We start from the raw sequence: 21,829 nt of genomic DNA, 5'->3' as shown, positions 1-21,829 counted from the left end.
GTACCTGTCTCTCTGGGGACATCACCTCTGCTCCCAAGAGGCCACCAGGACTCCTGCTCCAGCAGCAGCCTGGGTGGGGCCCAGCCCCGCAGAGCCCCAGGGCCCGGCTGCTCACCAGCTGGCACCAGGACCTGCTGAATATTTCAGGGTGGAAAGTCCCTTCTCTGCTGTCCCCTGCCTTGGTTATGGGTTCCTGCAGCCAGGAACCTGTCTGCCAGAGGTGCGACAGGCAGTCAGGGTGGGGTAGGTGAGGAGAAGCCTGTGCGGTTGCACAGGTGGTGCTTAGAGATGCAGAATTCATGAAGTTGTTGTGAGAATGACACGGTGGGAAGCCTGGGCCTGGATGATTTGAGAGGCTGTCTCTGAATCTCCAGATGTGACCAGTGCTAAGCCCCCCACCTTTGCTTCTAGTGGCTATGATCCTGTGGGGTCCCGGGACAACTAATCTAGTAGGTCATCACTTGGAAGATCTTATTAGTCCTGTGCAAAGAACTGTGCAGGAGCCCGAGCTTGCTCCTCAAGAAGCTTGTCTCTAAGTGAGCATTTTGATCAAGGCTTGTGTAGGGCATTAGGCACCCTTCCCCCAGCATGGCACTTCAGCCCCTTCTCCACACACTGCTGTGACCACCCACATTGTATGAGGGGGAGAACAGTGGAGGCGGAGGACCAGCAATAGGAAAGGGGGGTCTGCATGCTGCCTCATCCCCCGCCCTTCATCCTGGGGACGTGCTTCCCTCTTCTCTGCATCCCTTCCCGGCAGCTTACAATCCCATGACTTTAGCAACTTTGGGCATCTATCTGTGAGCTCTGAAGAATCAGACTATATCTTAAGTACTTGTCACCACCCACACACCCCTGCCCCAGCAGACAAGTTAAAACAGTTTCTAGATCCCACATAACAACCAGACAGGTATTCGTATGAAATACCTGTCATATGAACCATATGAAATCTGCTGCTGTTTGACTGTTTTTAATCTACATACAAGGCAAGTTACATGGCTCAACCTAGTAAAGAATGCCAAATACTAGGGACAGGGTTGTGAGCGGTCAGCTGAGTTTAATGGATAAGGAAAACCATGCCAGGATGTTAGAGCCTTGCCCTTACCCAGGTCCTGACTTAGGTGTTGTGCCCAGGCCAGCCCAGCAGGGCTAGAGCTGCCCTTGCTAGCATTACAAGAGCCTGAATTGTTTATCCCCATCATCTTCTCCAGCCTCATCTCTTTGCCTTCCCTGCTTCTAGTGGATGAACTTAGTGACAGCCAGCATCTGCTCTGAGCACTGGAGACTCTGGGCTGGCTTTCCCGAATGCCCCTTGCTTCCCTCCAGGTCTTTGCCATGTGTCTCCTCTGTGTGATGCCTTCTTCCTCTTCGCCTTTCCCCTCCCTCCTTTACTCCTTGGGGCCAGCCTGTTGCTCATCCGTCAGGACTCAGCTTAGACGTCACCTCCAGAAAGCCTTCTCTGATCTGCTTCGAATATATTCACAGTCATTCATCCATCCATTTATGAAACATATTCAGTGAGTGCTTGATTGCTCCAGGCCCTGTACTTGGTGCTAGAAATGCATCAGTGAGCAAGAGAGACACAGTCCCTGCCCTCCCAGAGCTTGTAAAGGAAATATTTCCTGGGTCCCATGCTGCTCTTAGCATCGTATCCACCACGCTGTCTTGTAGTTGAAGTTGTCATGTATCTCTCTACCAGATTCTGAGCTCTTAGTGGTCCCTGGTTCTAAGCATCTACTTAGTAGACTCTCAGTAAATGTTGCTTGCTTGCTTGATTGAATGAATGAATGGTAGAGTAGCCCTAGCTGCCCTGGAATTGTGAGTATCTGAATGTGAGAAGCACTTAGGATGCTGTGGATTGGACAGCATTGCTGCCTTTTTATAGCCTTGAATATAGGGTCAAAATGGCATAGAGGCAAACAGCACAAAGCAATAACTCAAATGCTTCAGTATTCAAGGAGAGGGGCAGGCTGGCATGGTTGACCAGGAGGAAGCAGTGGGCTATGTGGCGGTTGTCCCTTCTTATCTCCAGCTCCCACCCAGATGGAATCTGAGGGGAAGGGAGAGATTGGTCTGTTAGAAAGAGCCTTGGATTCCCTTCCCAGCTGGGCCTCTGACTTGCTGTGTGGTCTTGACATGTCACCTGCCCTCTCTGTTCTGGGTCTTCTGGGACACAGGTGGTAATAGACCTGCCTTCCTCATTTAGTTCGAAGCTTGTGGTTCTCAAAGTCCTTTCCCTCTCTTATTCCAAGTGAGCTGTGGGAGGGACATCCTAAGACTGAAGTGGATTGGAGGCTGGTGCTACTGTGGGTTAGGACAGGTTGGTCCAGACAGGTGGAAGGAAAAACAGCCATGAATCATGGCAACAGGCTAGCCTGCAGAGGGCCCGGACAGACCCTGGAGGACCTGCCCCTGGTGGCATCTTCCAAAGCTTAATATTTCCACACTGGTCCTAGGAGGCCCTGGCATTGGAGACAGCGTTGCTAGGGATCCAGTGCCAGGGAGGTCTCCCTTCACCGTCTTCCCCTTCGGCGTCCTCCATCTCAGAGCTTGGGCCATGACGGGTGTCTCCATCCATTCATTTAGCCCAGTCACAATTACTTCCAGCCTCTATGCCAAGCCTGTGCTAGAGCTGGGGCTCCACGGTTCTTAGGCGGAATGATTTGTCTTATTCATGACAGTCTCCGTTCTCCATGGACTCAATAACTGAGTGGGAAGCTGAACTAAAAGGTCTTTAAGGATCCTTGCAAAGAAATAATTTTGGGCCTCTGAGCCTTCTTGTTTCCTTTTTTTTTTTTTTTTTTTTGAGGCAGAGTCAGTCTCATTCTGTCACCCAGGCTGGAGTGCAGTGATGCGATCTGAGCTCACTACAACCTCTGCCTCCCAGGTTCAGGTGATTCTCCTGCCCCACCCTCCCGAGTAGCTGGGATTACAGGTGCCTGCCACCACGCCTGGCTAATTTTTGTATTTTTAGCTGAGACAGAGTTTCATTACATTGGCCAGGCTAGTCTCTAACTCCCGACCTCAAGTGGTCTCCCGCCTAGCCTCCCAAAGTGCTGGGATTACAGGCATGAGCCACTATGCCAGCCACCTCTTGTTTCTCCATCCATCCTGGAAGCTAATATTGTCTGCTGTACTTTTTTGATATTGCTGGGCTGGAGGTGTCCGGAAAGAAAGAGAAAAGGATTTAGAAGTGAAATTCCTGGAGGACCCCAGTTGTTCTGTGTTCTTGTTCATTTATTCATGTGGCAAATACTTGAGTGCCCCCTTTGGTTAATCTCTGTGCAGTGGGCAGAATGGGTCTGGTATCTGCTCTCAGAGGTTTCTGGATCAAACTGCCCGCAGGGGTGGAGAAGGCAGCAGGAATTTCTCAGGCTCTGGCCGTGAGGTCTGAAGTAAGGCCAAGGGGAGCCCTGGCAGTAAAGCCCCCATCCTGCGCTCACTGAGCTCCTTGCAAGGCACCCTGCTCTGGGTATTCGGCATGTGTTACTCTTTAAGTCTCTGCCCAGGGGTGTGGTAAGGTTGCAGGGGATTCCCAGTGGCAGGAAGAGAGCTGTGTTCCTTTCTGGTCAGAACTTTAAATAGTAACTCCACGCCCACGCATGCATACCTCAGAGGAGCCAGCCTCTGCAGACAGAGACCAGAGAGCATCCAGAGGCCTGGCCAGGGTCCTGCAGCGCAGACACTGGGAGGCACAGAGACGGGGAGACGGGGAGGCGGTCCAGGGCTCACTCTGCTCCACCTCTGACTCCTTGTAGGCAGGATCTATGTGGACCACCCTCAATTCCCTCTTTTTTGGATTCTTTCCTGATTCCTCGCAGCTGGATCAGCCTCTGCTGTTTTCCCACATTACCTTATTTTTGTCTTAATGTATTTCCTACAAGCTTTATAGTAATTGATGTGCTTGTCTGTCTCTGCCACTGGGCCAGGAGCTCGTGAAAGACAGGAATTGGGTGCCCTTTCTCCCCAGTTCCTCAGCCATTAGTGTAGGGCCTAGCTCAGATGAAGTGCCGTGTCACTGTGCTGTATGATTGGTGACAGCCTCTGGCATCCTCCACTCTGCCAGCTCTCGGCTGCTCTCCCAGACCCCCCACTTCTCAGTACCGTGTAACTGACCCACATCTGACTTCTCTGTGAACCAGTCCCATTGTGCATTCAGGTTCGGGTTCGATGTCTAAGATCCCCTGGCTCTCTGCCGCTTCTCTCCTTCCCTTCAAAGACCAAGCCAGCTTGTCCTCACATGCCAGTTCACAGCGCAGTTTACTGGGCCCAGAGGGGCAGCGCCTTGTCTTGGCATTGAACTGAGGGTGTCTCTGGGCCCCCTGTGCCCAGGACCCCACCCTCAGTAGCTGGCACCTGCAAGGTTCCTGAAGCTGGAGAGCAGAGCAGGGCTGGAGAGCAGAGCAGGGCTGGAGAGCAGAGGGAAAAGGTCTGGGTTCTGTGTGACCTCCCACAAGTGGCTCTTCTTTGGGCTTGGCTTCCGTGATAGAAATAATCTTAAGAGCGTCTACAAATGGCTACACTAATGACATTCACAGAGGTGAAAGTGTAAACATAAAATGCCGTAAAAATGTGAGGGGCTGGCTGGGTGCACTGGCTCATGCCTGTAATCCCAGCACTTTGGGAGGCCAAGGTGGGAGGACTGTTTGAGGCCAGGCATTCAAAACTAGCCAGGGCAATAGAGTGAGACCCCATCTCTTAAAATATATATATATATATATACACACACACACACACACACACACACACACGTATATATATACACACATATATATACGTATATATATACACATATATATACACACATACATATGTGTGTGTGTGTGTGTATATATATATATTTGACTCTCACTATTCTTGCAGGGATCATTTTCATCTCCTACACTCAGCCAGGCTTTTTTAACCTCTCCTGGATGCTTTGGAAGGTGGTGCAGGGCTGCAGGCCTTGGCCAAGCCCCCCTCCCTTGGGGAAATGGCACTGTCCTTTGGGCGGGTTGCAGCAGGTGGTATGGGAAAGTCATCCACACCGCTCCCCAGGGTGTATGTGGCCAGCACTGGATTTTGCAGGGAAAGCAGCTCAGCCTGGACCAGGGTAGGCATCTGACCCGAGGTTGGGGCTGGGAGCTTGGTCTCAGTCCGGGGTTGGCAGCTCACCCTCTACTTTTTTCTCCACAGGGTGCCAAGTACCGGGGCTCCATCCATGACTTCCCAGGCTTTGACCCCAACCAGGATGCCGAGGCTCTGTACACTGCCATGAAGGGCTTTGGTGGGTGCCAGGCTTCATGGGAGCTTGGGGGGTATCCCCCAAATGTAGACACAGCCCAGAGCCCTTCTGGTGGCAGTGGTAGGGTCTGTGAAATGGCGAAGTGCACTTATTCATTTTTTTGGTCTCCTGTGTTTATTAATTTTCATGATGTTATAATAAAATGTTTCAGAAAAAAAATGTATAAAGAATAATAGAAATTTCACCCATAGATTTACCACCAAACTTAAGAACTAGTGCTTCATTGGTGTAGTTGAATTTTTTTTGGTAGATCCCCCTCCTGATAATGCCGCCTGCTGCCTTCGCTCAGAGGCAGCCACGATCTGAAGGTGGTGCTTATATTCTTTGTCTTGTGGTGGAAAGAACCCTGTACTGGGTGTTAAGACACCTGGGTTTTTCTAAGCCAGGTTCATTGTGAGACCTTGGACAAGTTCTTGCCCCTCTCTGGGCCTTAATTTCCTGATTTGTGCAGTGAGGAGCTGGATCAGGGGCCTTCTGAGCACAGATATTGTGTGTGCTGTGTCCACTTTCAGTCGTGACTTAATAAGTCCCCATGACCCTCTGCCCTGACACCAGCACCTGATGAGCGGAAGGCTCATGCTGAGGCCTGCAGGGAGCTACTAGGCCTGTGTCCAGGGAAGGAAGTGGCCCTGGTGGACTTCCTGGAGGCAGGGTGGGTAGGATGATGATTGCTCTCCCCTATTCCAGGCAGTGACAAGGAGGCCATACTGGACATAATCACCTCACGGAGCAACAGGCAGAGGCAGGAGGTCTGTCAGAGCTACAAGTCCCTCTACGGCAAGGTAACCACAGCAACCGGAGGGCCCATGGGGTGTGGGTGGAAGAATGATTTCATTCACCTGTGTGCTCGTTCAGGTATTTCCTGGACATGGCACTCCAGGTTAGCCTGTGGGCTGACACCTTACCCTGCTCTTTTTCTTCTCATCAGCTGGGCGTCTTTCAGCCTTTAATACACCCATAGCACCTGCTGTATGCTGGGCTCGTGCTAGGCGTTAGGGCTGCGCTAGTGAATAAGGTGGGCGAGGTGTCAACTCTGTGGACTGCCAGATAGAGAGATACACAGTAAACGAGGAAACAGACAGTGGTGGGGAAGTGGCACAGGGCTGTGGACTTGACCCTGCATAGCCGTTTGCTAGCAGCATGACTTGGAGTAAGACCCCTGTTGTCTCCGAGCCTGTCTCTTAGGGTTGGTAACAGTACATACCTCCAAGGGTGATGATTTAATGAGATTACTTAGCCCAGCACCTGCCAGAGTAAGTGCTCATTAAGTGTAATTCTTACCATTGTAACTACTCTTCCTCTTTCCTCTTCTATCTCCTCTTCTTCCCCACCTGCCAGGACCTCATTGCTGATTTAAAGTATGAATTGACGGGCAAGTTTGAACGGCTGATTGTGGGCCTGATGAGGCCACCTGCCTATTGTGATGCCAAAGAAATTAAAGATGCCATCTCAGTAAGAAGTGGGGGTGTATGAGTGTGTTGGGGTGGGGTGTGGTTAATGGGAAGATTCTGGGCTCTTCCAAAAGCAACTGGTGAGCCCCATACCCACCCAGCAGATGTGTCCTGCTTCAAAGACACATCTAAATTTATCCCAGAGGAGCATCCCGATCCGCACACAGAGAGATGCAGACAGATGTCAACGTGATGCAGACCCCATGAAAGGGGCCCTTGGCGCAGACCCCCTTACCAGGAGCTTGTAGTCCAAGGATACAGGTTATAGGGACATGGAGACAAATTGTGTCTAACACTCCTGAGGCCAAGGGCACACTGAAGGTAATCAACATGACCCTGGGCCAAGGGTTGTTTGAGAGGGCATCTTAAAGGATAATAGGATCAAGTTAAGCCCCAAAGCCCAGAGAGGATTTGGTGGATAGGAGTGTCAAGGTCATTGCAGGGTGTAAAAATGGCAGGAGAAGTTGTGGACCTGTGTTTAGGGTATGAGGAGTAGCTCAGCCTGGTTGAGGTAGAGGTAGAGAATTGCCCCCTAGGAAGAAGAGAGGCAAAGCCCTTTAAGTGTATCTAGCACTTTACAGTCTCTAAAGTGCTATGATCTTTTCTATGAGCTATTAAGCTTGAATTCATTTTATAAACTGATGCACTTAGCAATGTGAGATTGTTATCTTCTCAATCTCCCTGTGAGTATGGCAGAGCAACTAGTATCATCTACACTTTACAGATGAGAAAACTGAGGCCCAGAAAGATAGTTTCTGAAGAGAATTCACAAAGCTGGAAGAGGCAGAACTAGAACCTTTGTGTTTTAGTCCATTCTGACATCGCTATAAAGAAACACCTGAGACTGGGTAATTTATAAAGAAAAGAGGTTGAACTGGCTCATGGTTCTGCGGGCTGAACAGGAAGCATTGCGGCTTCTACTTCTGGGGAGGTCTCAAGAAGCTTCCAGTCTTGGCAGAAGGCAAAGAGGGAGCAGGCATCTCACATGGTGGGAGCCAGGAGCAAGGCGGGAGGTGGGAAGTGCTACATACTTTTAAACAACCAGATCTCACAAGAACTTACGATCGTGAGAACAGTACCAAGGGGATGGTGCTAACTATTCATGAGAAACCACCCCCATGATCCAATCGCCTCCCACCAGGCCCCACTTCCAACATTCAGGTCTACAATTCGACATGAGATTTGGTGGGGAAACACATCCAAATCATATGACCATGTCTTATGAGTCTCAAGGCAGCAGTTCCCAATCAGTGCCTAAGAGCTGGGTAGGAACCTCCTGAGTCCTGGGGTGTCATAGCTCTGGCCACTCCCTGATCCCAATCTGTGTCCAGTGGCCTCCCATCCCTGCCCTTAATTCATATGCTCTTTTTCTACTCCCAGGGCATTGGCACTGATGAGAAGTGCCTCATTGAGATCTTGGCTTCCCGGACCAATGAGCAGATGCACCAGCTGGTGGCAGCATACAAAGATGGTGAGATGGGCAGGAGGGGCCGCTTAGGATCTTCAGATACAAAATGACGATGATTGCAACAGTGGGGACACTAAGATTCTAGCCATCTACCTTCCCTCCTCCTTTCCTCTGATCCATTTGTCCACCCATTCATCTATCCAATAAGTACTTGCTCTGTGCTGGGTGATGTGCTAGGTTCTCAGGATAAAACCAAAGGGGTCCCTCTCTCTTAGACCAATGAGATAATGAGATAATGAAGGAGACAGACAATAAACACGTAAACAGATAAACACAATGATGATGGATTTTAGCTAAGTGTTATGAAGGAAATAAGGTAACAAGAATCAAACTTTTACCAGTGAGATCTTGGGAGGAAATGAGGAACCAATTGTATAAAGAATGGAGAGAAGATCCTTCCAACAGAGGTCACGGCAAGTGCAAAGGCCCTGAAATAGAAATGAACCTGGTAGCCGGTACAAGGCTAGACAGGTAGAGGACAGGGCAGGGTCACACAGAGTCTGCAGGCCAAGAGAGAGATGGTATTTTATTCTGAGTCTAATGAGAAGTTGGGGAGTATGATGATCAGATACGGGTTGTAAGACAGCCACCCTTGTTGCCGTGGGTTGGAAAGGAATTGAGAATAGAGAAGGAGAGAACCATCGGAAAGCTGTAGCCACTGTCCAGGTGGGCCATCATGGTATAGGTGGGCTAGAGAGAGTGAACAGATTCCGTTTCATCATATCATGGTCAGTACGAAGAGCTGTGAAAATATACCCTGGGTCTTGCCATGATGGACATGTAGACTGGGTTTTGGAATTCTTAAAAATATCTGATCATTCTAGGGGTAGCAGGGGCCTTTATCCTGGATCCCTGAGGTCTCTGGGGATGAGACTAGAGCTTGCGTTCCTTTCTGCAGCCTACGAGCGGGACCTGGAGGCTGACATCATCGGCGACACCTCTGGCCACTTCCAGAAGATGCTTGTGGTCCTGCTCCAGGTTGGTTCACAGCCTATTTTTTTCCTCTGGAGCTTGGGATAGCTTCTGTCTGGCTCACCTGGGTGTAGATCTGAATGTCCAGGGGTCTGGTCAGCTTCCCCTGGTTTGCGCAGGCAGGTGTATTTGGCTAATCCTCTTTCCCTTTGGCACACAGTCCTCTCGTGCCCAGGAGTGTCTTCTGCTGTGACTTTCTTCCTCTCTCCACACTCGCTCCTCCCCCTCCTCCCTGGGCCTCCTTCCTGCCATTGCTTCTGCAGCTGCACGTGCAGCATTTCTGGACCCTAGCATTCCTGGGGCTGCTGTGTGGAGTCTCCCACATCCCAGCCTTATTGCCTTCTTACAGCCCACCCAAAGTATATCACAAAGAGACTATTAGGAGGCTACAAATTGGTGTCTGTGGCTGAATTCAACCTGCTAAGCTGGATTTTTTTGTTTGTTTTCTCATACAATGTGTTTTAAGAAAGAAAGCAAAACAAGTTTGAGTTAGTTGCTAACATTTAAAAATTGTGAGATTTTGCTCAAAAACCAGATTTCTGGATTATTTTTAATGTATTGAAAGTTGTGGTAGCAGCAGACCTGCATTCTGCACGACTGCAGTGGGCTGGAGAGCATATGCCTCCTGTCCGCTTCACCTAAATGTTACCTACCTGGCTCTGTAGGTACCTCTGTGACCACAAGCACGGTGGGAACAGGCATTGAGATGTCTCAAGCTCAGCTCCAAGGACCAAATGGTTATGAAACTTTACCTATAAATTAAGCCACCACTATGTTTCCTCTTTCCCCCATTTCCCTTTTATACCAGCTCCTTCCAACTCTGTTCCTCTCATTGCCATAACAATCCCATATTAACCAGCTGGGGAATGATCAGGAGAAACCTCAGGAGTGGGACAGTGTGACCTGTGCCCCATTTTCAAAGCTGCTTGTTCTGGAGAGGAGCGTCCTATCCCTGTATCTTGGAGTCAAGTGTTTTGTATCCTCAAGGTCTGACAGTAAGCAGCAGTGCGACACACGTTGTAAGCTTGCCAGCCCTGTCTTCTGCTCAGTCCCAAAGAGAACCCAGGGGGTTTGAGATCCTGGAATGCACAATCCAGGGGAAAGAGGGGATGGCCATAGACCTCTCCAGGCCACCTGCAGACCTCTGCCCATGTAAGAAGGAGTTGAGTACTGCTCGTCCCTCTTCCCTTTGTGCATCCTCCTGTTTGTAAGCTTCCTCTATCAGATGGGGCAAAGGGCATGGGCAGAACAACAGAAGCACCATTAGGATTTGGTGACTTTATAGCTTGTGAGCTCAGATCTTGGGACCTGAGTCCCAAATCCTTATTGGTGAATTCTTTAAGTTAAGGTATAAGAGCTCCTAATAGAATGCAAATGTTCAGATCCTTTGCCCCTGTGGAATCATTGCTGGAGGAGTGTCATGGGCCATGCCAGGATCTGTGGCAGGGACCCTCGAGAACCTGGGGCCCTGTCCTCAGAGAGGTCCTCAGGGCAAGGCTCTGCCTGCCTCTGGGCTGGGGACACCTGGAAGAACCTTGGTTGTTCTTGGGACTGTCCTGTGTGGACACAGCCCTGACAAGGAAGGGAAAGGCCAGAGGGAGGGACCCTTTGATTGCCTCACAAAATAGATACTGTGGTCTTCATGCAATAGCAGTCACTGCTTCCGGACGCATCTGGGCCACCAGGGTTTTCCTGCTTTCCCTGTCTCCACCACTGCCATCCAGGCCTCCCTCCTGGCTTTGCAGTGTTTGAAACACATATTCTTTGTCTCTCTGCCCAGGGAACCAGGGAGGAGGATGACGTAGTGAGCGAGGACCTGGTACAACAGGATGTCCAGGTAAACAAGCACCATTGAAAGTCCCTGAGGCACAGCAGAAGAGCCTTGGGAGGGGAGAGGTTGGGGCCCTGGGAAGGGCTGGAGGTGAAGTCATTTGCATCAAATACCAGAAATAGCCCAGCCACAGCTATCATGTATACCGGTGCTTTGTTGAAGAAAAGATATAAGTTATCTTTCAAAGGTATATCCCATATGTAATATTGGTATATTGGTGAGATGTACTTTGGAGCTTTCTTTATTCATTCAGTTGTTAGATATTATTGAAGTAAAATGCCTAGCATGTGCTAGGCACTCTGCCAAGCATTGAGAAATCACTAATGAACAAAATCAAGTGGTACCGGGAGAGACAGGCATACATTAATCACACAAACACCTTCTCTATCAATACACTGTAAGTTGCAGGTGTTTTGAGTACCCAGTACATGCCAGCAGCACTACAGGGACAGATACAGAGAATGCTATGACACAGTCCCTGTTGTTGAGGAGCTCATGCAATAGTGTGGAGATAGACATGTGAAGAAATCATTATCATATACAGTAGATCAAAGTGATAAAGAAGTAGAAAGCTACGGGAGCCCAGAAGAGGGAGGAAAGGAGGGAAATAGAACTCTGCCTGGGAGCATCGGGAAGTACTTTGAGAAAAAATGGAATACTTAATCTGGGCTTTGAAGGTTGAGTAGGAGTTTCTCCAGAAAGAAAGGAAGGAAGGCATATAGGTATAGTCATGTACCATGTAATGACGTTTTGGTTAATGATGGACCACATATATGATGCTAGTCCTATAAGATTATAACCCCATATTTTCACTGTACCTTTTCTATGATTATTTATCTTTGGATACACAAATTCTTGCCATTGTGTTGCAGTTGCCTACAGTATTCGGTAAGGTAACATGCTGAACAGGTGTGCCGCCTAGGAGCAATAGGCTATACCATGGAGTCTGGGTGTGTAGTAGGCTATGCCATCTAGGTGTGTGCAAGTGCTCTGTGATCTTCACACAATGGCAAAGTCGCCTAACAGTGGCAGTTCTCAGAATGTATCCTCATCATTAAATGATGCATGACTGTTTTATATGCAAAGGTCCTCAGGCTACCAATTACTGGTGTGTTCAGGGATCAGGCAGCAGTTCTGAGTGGCTTGGTCAGCGTGTCCTGTCTCCTGAGGTTTCCTCTTTCAGTCAAGTGCCACCTCTTCCCCTTTAGGACCTATACGAGGCAGGGGAACTGAAATGGGGGACAGATGAAGCCCAGTTCATTTACATCTTGGGAAATCGCAGCAAGCAGCATCTTCGGTTGGGTAAGCTCCAGAGGAGACCTAAAGCTGTTCCCTTGGGTTTATGCCAATAATGCCTTTCTTTATCTCTTTTCTTTTCTTGACCACTGATGGAACATGATACCTACTTCATTCCCAATCCAAACTTTAGTCCTGAGTTTATTAGGTTGCTGCAAAAGTAATTGCGGTTTTTGCCGTTTTAAAAGTAATGGCAAAAACCACAATTACTTTTGCACCAACCTAATATCAGACGGCAGTTTGTATAGTCCCTCAGCAAAGTCATTAACAGGATGCTTGGCCTTCCATCTCAGTGCCAGTCCTGTCTCCATGTTAGGGGATGAGGCACAGTCCCTCACCAGCTATGAAGCTCATCTGCACAGTGCTGGTGATGTGCGTGACCTCCCAGTCGCCTCCATCAGAGCACCAGCCCTAGCTTCATGGTGGACAGTCAGGTCCTGGCCGCTGCGCCCCACTGCTCTGGAAGTCCTCATTTCTTCTCGGGGGTACAGAGGCACTCTCAAACCTCCCTGTCTCTGTCTGACGCAGTGTTCGATGAGTATCTGAAGACCACAGGGAAGCCGATCGAAGCCAGCATCCGAGGGGAGCTGTCTGGGGACTTTGAGAAGCTAATGCTGGCCGTAGGTATGTCCTGACATTGCACTCCTGGGGGCTTTAGGGGATTCTGGAACACTGGCCTAGGAACAAGGGGCTGAGAATGGAAAGGGGAATTACATGGTATAGAATTGGGAAGGAGAAAACCAGGTGGGCCGTGAATTCTACAGGTTTCTCCAGGGCAGTGTGGCTGAGGCTGGGGAAGGGAAGGGGGTTTGAGCCTCAGGTACTGACTTCCTCCAGCTCCCTTCTCCACCATGGCAGGGGGACAAAGAGCTTTGAACTTGGGTTGAGGATAATGATGATCATAATAGTTGACTTTTGTGGAGCGTCTACTGCGTGCCAGGCACTGTGCTGAGTGTGTAATCTTTAAAAAAGACCCAGGAGTGGCCACTGCCATGATCTCTATTTCACAGATGAGGAGACTGAGTCTCACCAGGCTGATCATTTGCTGAGGGGTAGTTTTGTAATGAGTTGGGGGTACTGAGAACGTGAGGATGTGAGGAGCTGGCTAGTCAGTGGTGGAGCCAACATTCAAACCAGGTCTTCTCCCAAATGGGCTTGGAGCAAGTCACTTCTGCTTGCCGGACCTCAATTTCCTCATCTGTTAAGTGGGGTATGGGGTGGGGGCAGGAAGGATGGACTGTCTAATTGCCTCCCCAGAAGCCCTTGCAATTCCGGCATTCCAGCAGTTAGCATGTCTGAGTCAGGGATATGTTGTGTGTTTGTATTTCTTGGGGGAAACCTGCAGCTCCTTTATCGTCCCTCCCAGAGCCATCCCCTGCCCTCCCTGTTTGAAGTAGTCAGCCAGTGGGACTCACAGTGATTCAGTGGGATTCACAATGATTCAGCTGCCAGTACCTTTCTGGTGTAGCAGGTCTAAACAAACACCTTTTTCTCCTTCGCCCCAGACCCTACCCCCACCCCAGCTCAATTCCCTGTTAAAACCAAAAGGACTAGAAAGATAAAGGGGGTCTTTGTGATGGACTTCAAAAGGATTATTTCCTGTTTATTCCCTGGGTGTGCTGTAAAAGTGGGTTGGTCTGGGGTGCTCTGGGGCTGTGAGCTATCATGAACCACAGTTCTTTCTGTATTGAGCTAGGTGGCCCTCAAGGAACAGAAACAAAGAGGGAGTCAGGCCATCCCATCCCCCCTCTGAGGCAGCCAGAATAACTCTACCTCTTCCTCCCTCTTCACAGTGAAGTGTATCCGGAGCACCCCGGAATATTTTGCTGAAAGGCTCTTCAAGGCTATGAAGGTGCGTGGTGGGGCTGATGTGAATGGGGTTTGGGGAGAGGACTATTGGGACTCTTTGACAAGTCCTTGGGATCCAGTGGCCAAAGAGAGCCCTTCAGGGATGGCCACAGGACTGACCCTGGTGAAGGTGCTCTGTCCTAGGTGAGCTGTAGAGCCAGGAATGCTGCTGGTCACATGTCCTGTCACCTGCATACCTGCCTGACGTCATGAGTCAACAGATGGACTTAGGCTGGCAGCCTGCACCTGATCCCTCCAGCCAAATGGGTTGGCGGCTCGGACTTTGAAGAAGTATCAACCAGAATGTTTATATACAGCGTATGTAGGCAAGACCACTTTGGCCTTGCCTGCTAAGACTCATGATGCTCACCCTGTGACAGTTCCACTCTGGGTGTGTTTCTGAGAAAGCTTCCCAGGCCTTTACACATATGACGCACAAAGAAACTGGTATTTTTGTGATGCACTGGAGGAAATGAATGCAGTTATTTGCTGCCAGAGGCCAGAGGCCTGAGGCCCGAGACCCGGGAGCTTGGGCCTTCCTGGCCCTGGTTGGCCATTCCGAAAGAACAAAGTAGACCGTCGGCCATTGTCTGCCCACCAGTGTGCCATAATGAGGTTGGGCAGCTCAGCCCTAGAGAGATGTTTGCCTGTATGCATGAAATCATAAGAATGCCCATCACAAGGCTGAGTGCATGTAGTGGCTCACACCTATAATCCCAGCACTCTGAGAGGCCAAAGTGGGAGGATCACTTGAGGCCCTAAGTTCAAGACCAGCCTGGGCAACATAGTAAGACCCTTGTCTCTGCAAAAATAACATAGAACTAGCCAGGGTCTGTGGCACATACCTGTAGTCCTAACTACTCGGGAGGCTGAGGCAGGAGGATTTCTTGAGCACAGGGCCCATGGGTTTGAGGCTTCAGTGAACACAGTGCTGTGCGATCACGCCACTGTACACTAGCCTGGACAACAGAGTGAGACCCTGTCTCTTCAAAAAAAAAAAAGAAAAAAAAGAAAAAAAGAAAACTTATAACAGTATTGCTTATATTAGGAAAAAGCTAGAAACAACCCAGTGACCGTCAAGAATAGTATGGCAAAAAAATAAATGCACAGTGGTATATTTGCAAAGTTCCAAAATGTATAAATCTAAGTGTATTGCTTAGAGTTACAAAGCTATGGTAAAATTAGAAGGAAAATCAAGTGTGGAAATTATACATGAAGAGAGAAGAGGTTTATAACAGTGAGAGGGCCAGGCGCGGTGGCTCACGTATGTAATCGTAGCATTTTGGGAGGCCAAGGCAGCCCTTGAGGCCAGGAGTTCAAGACCAGCCTGGCCAACATGGCAAAACCCCATCTCTACTAAAAATACAAAAATTAGCCAGGCGTAGTGGCGGGTACCTGTACTCCCAGCTGCTCAGGAAGCTGAGGCAGGAGAATTGCTTGAGTCTGGAAGGCAGAGGTTGTAGTGAGCTGAGATTGTACCACTGCACTCCAGCCTGGGCAACAGAGTGAGACACTGTCTCAGAAAAACACACAAACAAAAAACAGAGGAGCATAGAGAGAGCTTCAATGGGAATGGCAATGTCTGCTTCTTTTGCTCTAAATTTTAACTTTTTATTATGAAAATAGGATTTTCAACTAAGCTGGGAGCTATCAGCACTCCAGCCTCCTCTCAAGTCCATGTTACCCAAACCCACTTGTCTTGCAGGGCCTGGGGACTCGGGACAACACCCTGATCCGCATCATGGTCTCCCGTAGTGAGTTGGACATGCTCGACATTCGGGAGATCTTCCGGACCAAGTATGAGAAGTCCCTCTACAGCATGATCAAGGTCAGCAGAGCTCATGGGGGCAGAGAAGGGAGCAGAGAGCTTTTTGCCAAGACAGAGGGCTTGGGGACTATTCCCAGGAAAAGGAAATGTCCTAGGAAGTGGGAGTCTCTTGGACATTCCAGGAGCCCCTGCCTTGTGGCTCATTCAAGGAATTTAAAGATATTCAACAGAAAAGCAAGCATTAGGGGTGTTTGTGAGTGGTAAAGCTACAGAAGGAGGCAGCGGCTGGGTCATGAAGGACACGCAAGCTGAATTAAGTGCGAAGACTCTGCCCCAAGGGCGGTGAGAGTTCACAGGCTCCTAGAAGAAGGCTGGGAGACACTGAAGAACACAAAGGAGGGTTAAAGGGGAACCTTCGGCCTGGGCCAGGTGATTGGTGATGACTCTGGGACATCCGGCCCCTGAGGCTTTATCAGGAGACATATGTAAAGCTAGGGGTTTTCCCTTTTTTTTTTTTTTTTTTTTTGGATGACTGAAATAAAGCTTTATGGGGTGACAGAGAAAGAGATCCAAGTTGTGTTCGCCAAAGTATGTTTCCAAAGGGTAACTTTTTTTAGGTGTTATGTGCAAAATGTTCTATGGGAAAATAAGTTTGTAACAAACCAGAATAAGCAAAGATAAATAAGCTAGTTTCTTTACCTCAGAACTTCTCACAGCCTTTCACACTTTGAAGTCCATTATGAAGCCCCAAGAGGGATATAGAATATGCATCTATACGGAGATGTGCATCTGTTTAATATATATTTGTTTGATTTTTTGCATTTCCCAATATTTTTGCTCATGGAACCCCATTTCCATGCATATTTCACGTGGAAGGGCTGGGCTGGGGACTGTCTGGTGGCAGTGCTGTGCTGGGGCACTGGCTTGAAAGGGCAGCGAGCATCTCTTCTCAACTCCGCATATTGGTAGTGAAGTCATATTGGTAACTTGAAATTGTCCATTGCTGGAAGTATTTACACCACAGAAATTGGCAAATGCTATAAATTAGGGCTTCCCCCAACCTGCTCGCTGAGAACCAGTTATTCAATATTAACCAGCACAGGAGGGCCAGGGCTGCTATGAATAAGTGTTCATTCAGCCTTCCCCTCTTTTAGGCTGTGCAGAACCTTCACCTCCTTGTCTGAGAGGAGCCCAGGGCTGGGTGAGAGGTAACCTTTCTTTCTTTCTCTCCAGAATGACACCTCTGGCGAGTACAAGAAGACCCTGCTGAAGCTGTGTGGGGGAGATGATGAGTAAGTGACTTCTTGGCCCCGGCTGGAGGGCGTGGCCTTGGGGTGCCAGGCGGGGACTCTCCTGGCTCACATCATGATGGGTGGATTGGATGAGCTGGGGATTCCCCTGAGCCAGGAGCATCACGCAAGTGAAAGGCGGCTTTTGCTGGTAGCTGCTGTGCTTGTGGGTCTGTGTGTCTGAGCGTGTGTGGGGGTCTGAACGTGAGCATGGTCTCCTGTATATGGAGATGTCTGCTCTTGTGAACCCGGAAAGTCAATCTGGGGTTGAGGACCAGGAACTGGAATATGAGCATCCAAGCCCTGCTATTTCATAGCTGTTTCTCGGTTTTATCACCTGTTAAATGGGAAAAGGACACATTCCTGCTCTGCCTACTCATTTATGCAGCATATTTGTGTTAAGTCCCTTCTGGGTGCAGACCCTATGAGGAAGCCCCTGATGAAGGCCACAGCCCAGAAGGGGGTATAGACCAGTTTCCAGAAGGGAGCAGTCCTGTGCTGGGGAGAACTGGCTGAGCCACGTAGAAAGTATATATAAAAGCACACAGAGATGCCCTAGCCCAGACCAAGGGGAGGCTCTTTGGAGATACGTGGTGAGACCCAAGGAGGAAGGGGAAGAGCCACGTGAAGAGGGTCTGGGGACAGTGTTTGGGTGGAGGAAATCACCTACAGAAAAGCCGAGGAGTGAGAAGGAGCAGCCTGATTCATTCATACGTCCGAGGTCATGCATTTATGGAGTACTAGAGAGAGAAATAAGGCAGAGAAGTGGGAGGGCCTGGGGGCCTCTTCCCAGAATATTAAATTGGGACATTACTTGACCAGATTTGTGTTTTAGAAAGGGAACAGGCTGTGCTCTGATTTCCTTTCTCTGGATCTTATAAAGATCCAATTACAGAAGGGATGCAAGAATTTCCTGCGAACCTTTGGTAAGGACCCTATGGGTTGATGCAGTTCAGCAGATATTACTGAGTTCCTGATGCATCCAGGCACTTTGCAGGAGGAGATGTAGGGCTGGCATGGCCATAGCCTGCTCATTGGCCTCTTTGAGAGGGGAGAGTTGTAGAAGCCACTCAAATTCTAAGGAAGAAAGGGGAGGCTGAAGGATTGGAAAAATCCTATCCTGCTTGGACTCCGCAGCCAGGAAGCCTGCCCTTAAAAGCCAGCATTGGCTGGATGTGGTGGCTCAATGCCTGTAATCCCAACACTTTGGGAGGGTGAGGCGGGTGGATCACCTGAGGTCAGGAGTTCAAGACCAGCCTGGCCAACATGGCGAAACCATCTCTACTAAAAATACAAGAATTAGCCAGGCATGGTGGCGGGTGCCTGTAGTCCCAGCTACTCGGGAGGCTGAGGCAGGAGAATCGCTTGAACCTGGGAGGCAGAGGTTGCAGTAAGCTGAGATCGTGCCACTGCACCCCAGCCTGGGTGACAAGAGCGAAACTCCATCTCAAAAAAAAAAAAAAAGGCAGCATTGCAGGGGGTCTCAAGAGAGATGGAAGGTTCTCAGAAATGGAGGGAGGACTCTGGTGAATGGAGGAGATAAAGAAAGCTTAATGTGTGTGTGGTGTGTGCACGTGTGTGTATGTGTTGGGGTGTGTGTGTGTGTGTTGGTGTGTGGAGTGTTGCCCGTGATGACATTCCTTCCTGTCCTCTCCCTAAACCCCTCCATTCCAGTGCTGCTGGCCAGTTCTTCCCGGAGGCAGCGCAGGTGGCCTATCAGATGTGGGAACTTAGTGCAGTGGCCCGAGTAGAGGTCAGACCTTCCCCTCCTCCTGCTTGACCTCTTGACTGCAGCTTCTCTGCTTGCACCTTCCTGCTGCTCTGGTTGGCACCCAGCTGCCCCCTGGTGGCCAACCTGACACATTGATTCTCACATCTGAAGCTTCCTTTTCTCCGTTGGAGTGATCAATCGGTTGGTGGAGGGGTGCACCTGGTTTCTGCATTAGCTTCTGACACGCTGGAAAGGGTTCTGGCCCACTTACTAACAGGGCTTGCTAAAATGGAGACCTGGCTGGTTCCATGGAGGGGCCTGTCCTGCCCGGAGTCAAAACAGTTGGCCTCAGAGACATGAAAGCTGAGAACAGATGGGCATCCCTGGGTGCACTGGAGGATTTCAGGTTGTCCTCCTGAGCATCCTCAGACTGGGGGTCCACAAAGGACAGGAATGAAAGGTTTCACTAAAGTACTTTAGGCAAACCATTCCAGAGACTGCAACACTTGGTCCACACAAAAAAGCGTGGGACCTTGGAGCTCTCTGTTACTTGTTCGCTGTGCGACCTTTGGAAGGTGCCCCCTCCCTCTGGGCCTCTATGTCTCCATCTTTAAAGTGAGGGGTTAACATGGCAATCTTGGTGATCTCTTAGGGCTCTTGAGCTCTGATGTTCTAGGACAGTGTTCCCCAAATGATAAGGCAAGAGATCTTTGCAGATGATTGTAGGTGATGTGAGAAGTGAATTTAGTTTGGCAGGGTTGAATAACACTGAACTCCACAGAGTGAATGAGAAAGGCACTCCTTTCCACTTTCTTGAGTGTTTCTGATTATGTCAAAAAGGGAGTCTCGGTTTGGTGCCGCCATCTCTGCAACACTTGCTGATTTTCCTTTTTCACAAAGAGAAAGCTGAGAGAGCTCGCTTTAAGTTTCAGAGCTTCTGGCAAGTAGAGGCATCATGTTAAATTTCATGGTATTTCACCTCTCTTGTTTTTATTACATTGATTTTTGTGGTAAATTGTCAGTTTATGATACATGGTATCAACTTCCTAATTCATGGTAGTCATATAAAATTAATTTCATCCATTCTTTTTTTTTTTGAGACAAGGTCTCACTCTGTTATCCAGGCTGGAGTACAGTGGCATGATCATGGCTCACTGCAGCCTCCCCAGGCTCAGGTGATCCTCCCACCTTAGCCTCCCAAGTAGCTGGGACTTCAGGTGGACACCACCACACCTGGCTAATTTGTGTAGAGACAGGGTTTCACCATGTTGCCCAGGCTCATCTTGAACTCATGGGCTCAAGCGATCCTCCTGCCTTGGCCTCCCAGAGTGCTGAGATTACAGGCATGAGGCATGGTGCCAAGCCTCATTAATCCACTTAACAATTATTTTTTGAGTGTGCCTATTATGTCAGACACTGTTGTAGGCACCTGGGATATATAACAGGATAAAACAGACAACAATTCCTTGCCTTTTGGGAGTAATTTTAAATGCACTTCAAAAATGGATGCATTTAAGTAGACAGAAAAGAAGTTGAATTACATAAAACCATTAAGAGATGGCATAGTGTGTGTGCTCATTTGGAAAAGTGAAAGTTCTTTAGGAGTGACTGAAATTTGGGAAACTCTGTTCTGGTATTTCAGAACATGTCTGCTGCCTTTTCAGGGGGAATGACTCTTTAAGAGGCAGAGGGGGCCTCGGGGGCAGGGTAGGATTCGGAAGAATTGGGGAGGCCCCAGTGGAATAAGCAGCGAAGGGGCATTAGAACCGAGGCAGATCCTATGGCAGGCGGGAGCCTAGCCAATTTCCCTTGACCAGGACTTGCCCTGCTCCCAGCCCTGAGTCCCTCTCTCCCTCTCTCTCTCTCTTTCTGTCTCTTTCTCTCTCTCTCTCTCAGCTCTCGTGCAGGGTCTGTCTGCTGTGGCTTCACCTCTGCCTCTTTCCCCACCCACGCCGCTTGGTTTGGGCTCGTGGGGTGAGCTTCCCACCCTCGCATGCTGTCTTTCAGCCTGGCCCCCAGGGGGGCCTTCAGACACCTGCTGAGTCTCTTTCTGCTTCTCACAGCTGAAGGGAACTGTGCGCCCAGCCAATGACTTCAACCCTGACGCAGATGCCAAAGCGCTGCGGAAAGCCATGAAGGGACTCGGTATGGGGGATGGGAAGGGAGCAGGGTTTGTCTCCGGGGCAGCAGGTGTGGTGGGTTTGGCCGTGGGCTGGCAGGGGACGGAGTGAGGTTTCGAATTAGAGTCTGCAGGATGAGGAAGGCTTGATCTCAAGTTTCCACCCTCCTAGCTCCCGGACTATAGAGAGGAGGGGCGGGTGAGGGTTCATAAGGAACTTGGCAGAAGCCGTTTCCAGGGACCAAGGTGTCCCCCAGCCTCCTGGGAGCAGTATCCTGGCACTGAAGAAAGTACCAGGTCACAAAATCGGCATGGTGCCCTGGCTCTGCTGCTGACTCACCGTGTGACTCTGGGTGAGCCTCTCCGCCACTCTGGGTCTGAATTTCCCCATGTGTAAAATCAGGGCTGTGGACCCTGGAAGCCAAGAGCCCCAGTTCTGTGGTGGGAGTGTGCCCCGCTGGGCAGGTCTTTCAGACCTACATTTGGCACCAGTGGGGGAAGAGTACTGCACCCACAGGTTCAGATCAGCTGGGCCTGTGCTCAGAAAGTCCAGCCTGGGACAGGCCATCTAGGGTTTGGCTTTCTTTGCCTTTTCTGCCCCATCTGTCTGACAGCAACTACCAGGAGGCTTTAGGTTAAATCCATCACCTCCTGAGCCTCCTTTCCATATGTCTCATGGGAATGATGATACCTGCCAAGCTCACCTGGGACTGTAGGATGATAGAGGTAAAAATGCCGTAAAAGACCCCTGTGCTGGATCTGTGGTTGATGGCATTAATCTGAGAAGCAGGA

General features: G+C 49.6%; 1 protein-coding gene across 2 annotated transcripts in view; it reads left to right on the top strand.

Moving 5' to 3' along the window:
* The window catches only part of ANXA6 (annexin A6), a 55,805-nt gene that overhangs the window by 12,557 nt on the left and 21,419 nt on the right, over window positions 1–21,829 (top strand). For both annotated transcript variants that reach the window (XM_032158393.2, XM_032158395.2), the window contains exons 3-15: window positions 5,176–5,266; window positions 5,972–6,066; window positions 6,623–6,736; window positions 8,116–8,206; window positions 9,102–9,181; window positions 10,956–11,012; window positions 12,215–12,308; window positions 12,831–12,926; window positions 14,096–14,154; window positions 15,856–15,978; window positions 17,152–17,210; window positions 18,882–18,960; window positions 20,982–21,063. In XM_032158393.2, coding sequence (XP_032014284.1) covers window positions 5,176–5,266; window positions 5,972–6,066; window positions 6,623–6,736; window positions 8,116–8,206; window positions 9,102–9,181; window positions 10,956–11,012; window positions 12,215–12,308; window positions 12,831–12,926; window positions 14,096–14,154; window positions 15,856–15,978; window positions 17,152–17,210; window positions 18,882–18,960; window positions 20,982–21,063 — 1,120 coding nt within the window. The remainder of the gene's footprint in view (window positions 1–5,175; window positions 5,267–5,971; window positions 6,067–6,622; window positions 6,737–8,115; window positions 8,207–9,101; window positions 9,182–10,955; window positions 11,013–12,214; window positions 12,309–12,830; window positions 12,927–14,095; window positions 14,155–15,855; window positions 15,979–17,151; window positions 17,211–18,881; window positions 18,961–20,981; window positions 21,064–21,829) is intronic.

Source organism: Hylobates moloch, unplaced genomic scaffold, assembly GCF_009828535.3.
Source record: "Hylobates moloch isolate HMO894 unplaced genomic scaffold, HMol_V3 SCAFFOLD_6, whole genome shotgun sequence".
In the NCBI taxonomy this organism is placed as follows: domain Eukaryota; kingdom Metazoa; phylum Chordata; class Mammalia; order Primates; family Hylobatidae; genus Hylobates; species Hylobates moloch.
The sequence above is the reverse complement of the archived record's forward strand: the minus strand, read 5'-3'. Positions and strand labels throughout refer to the sequence as shown.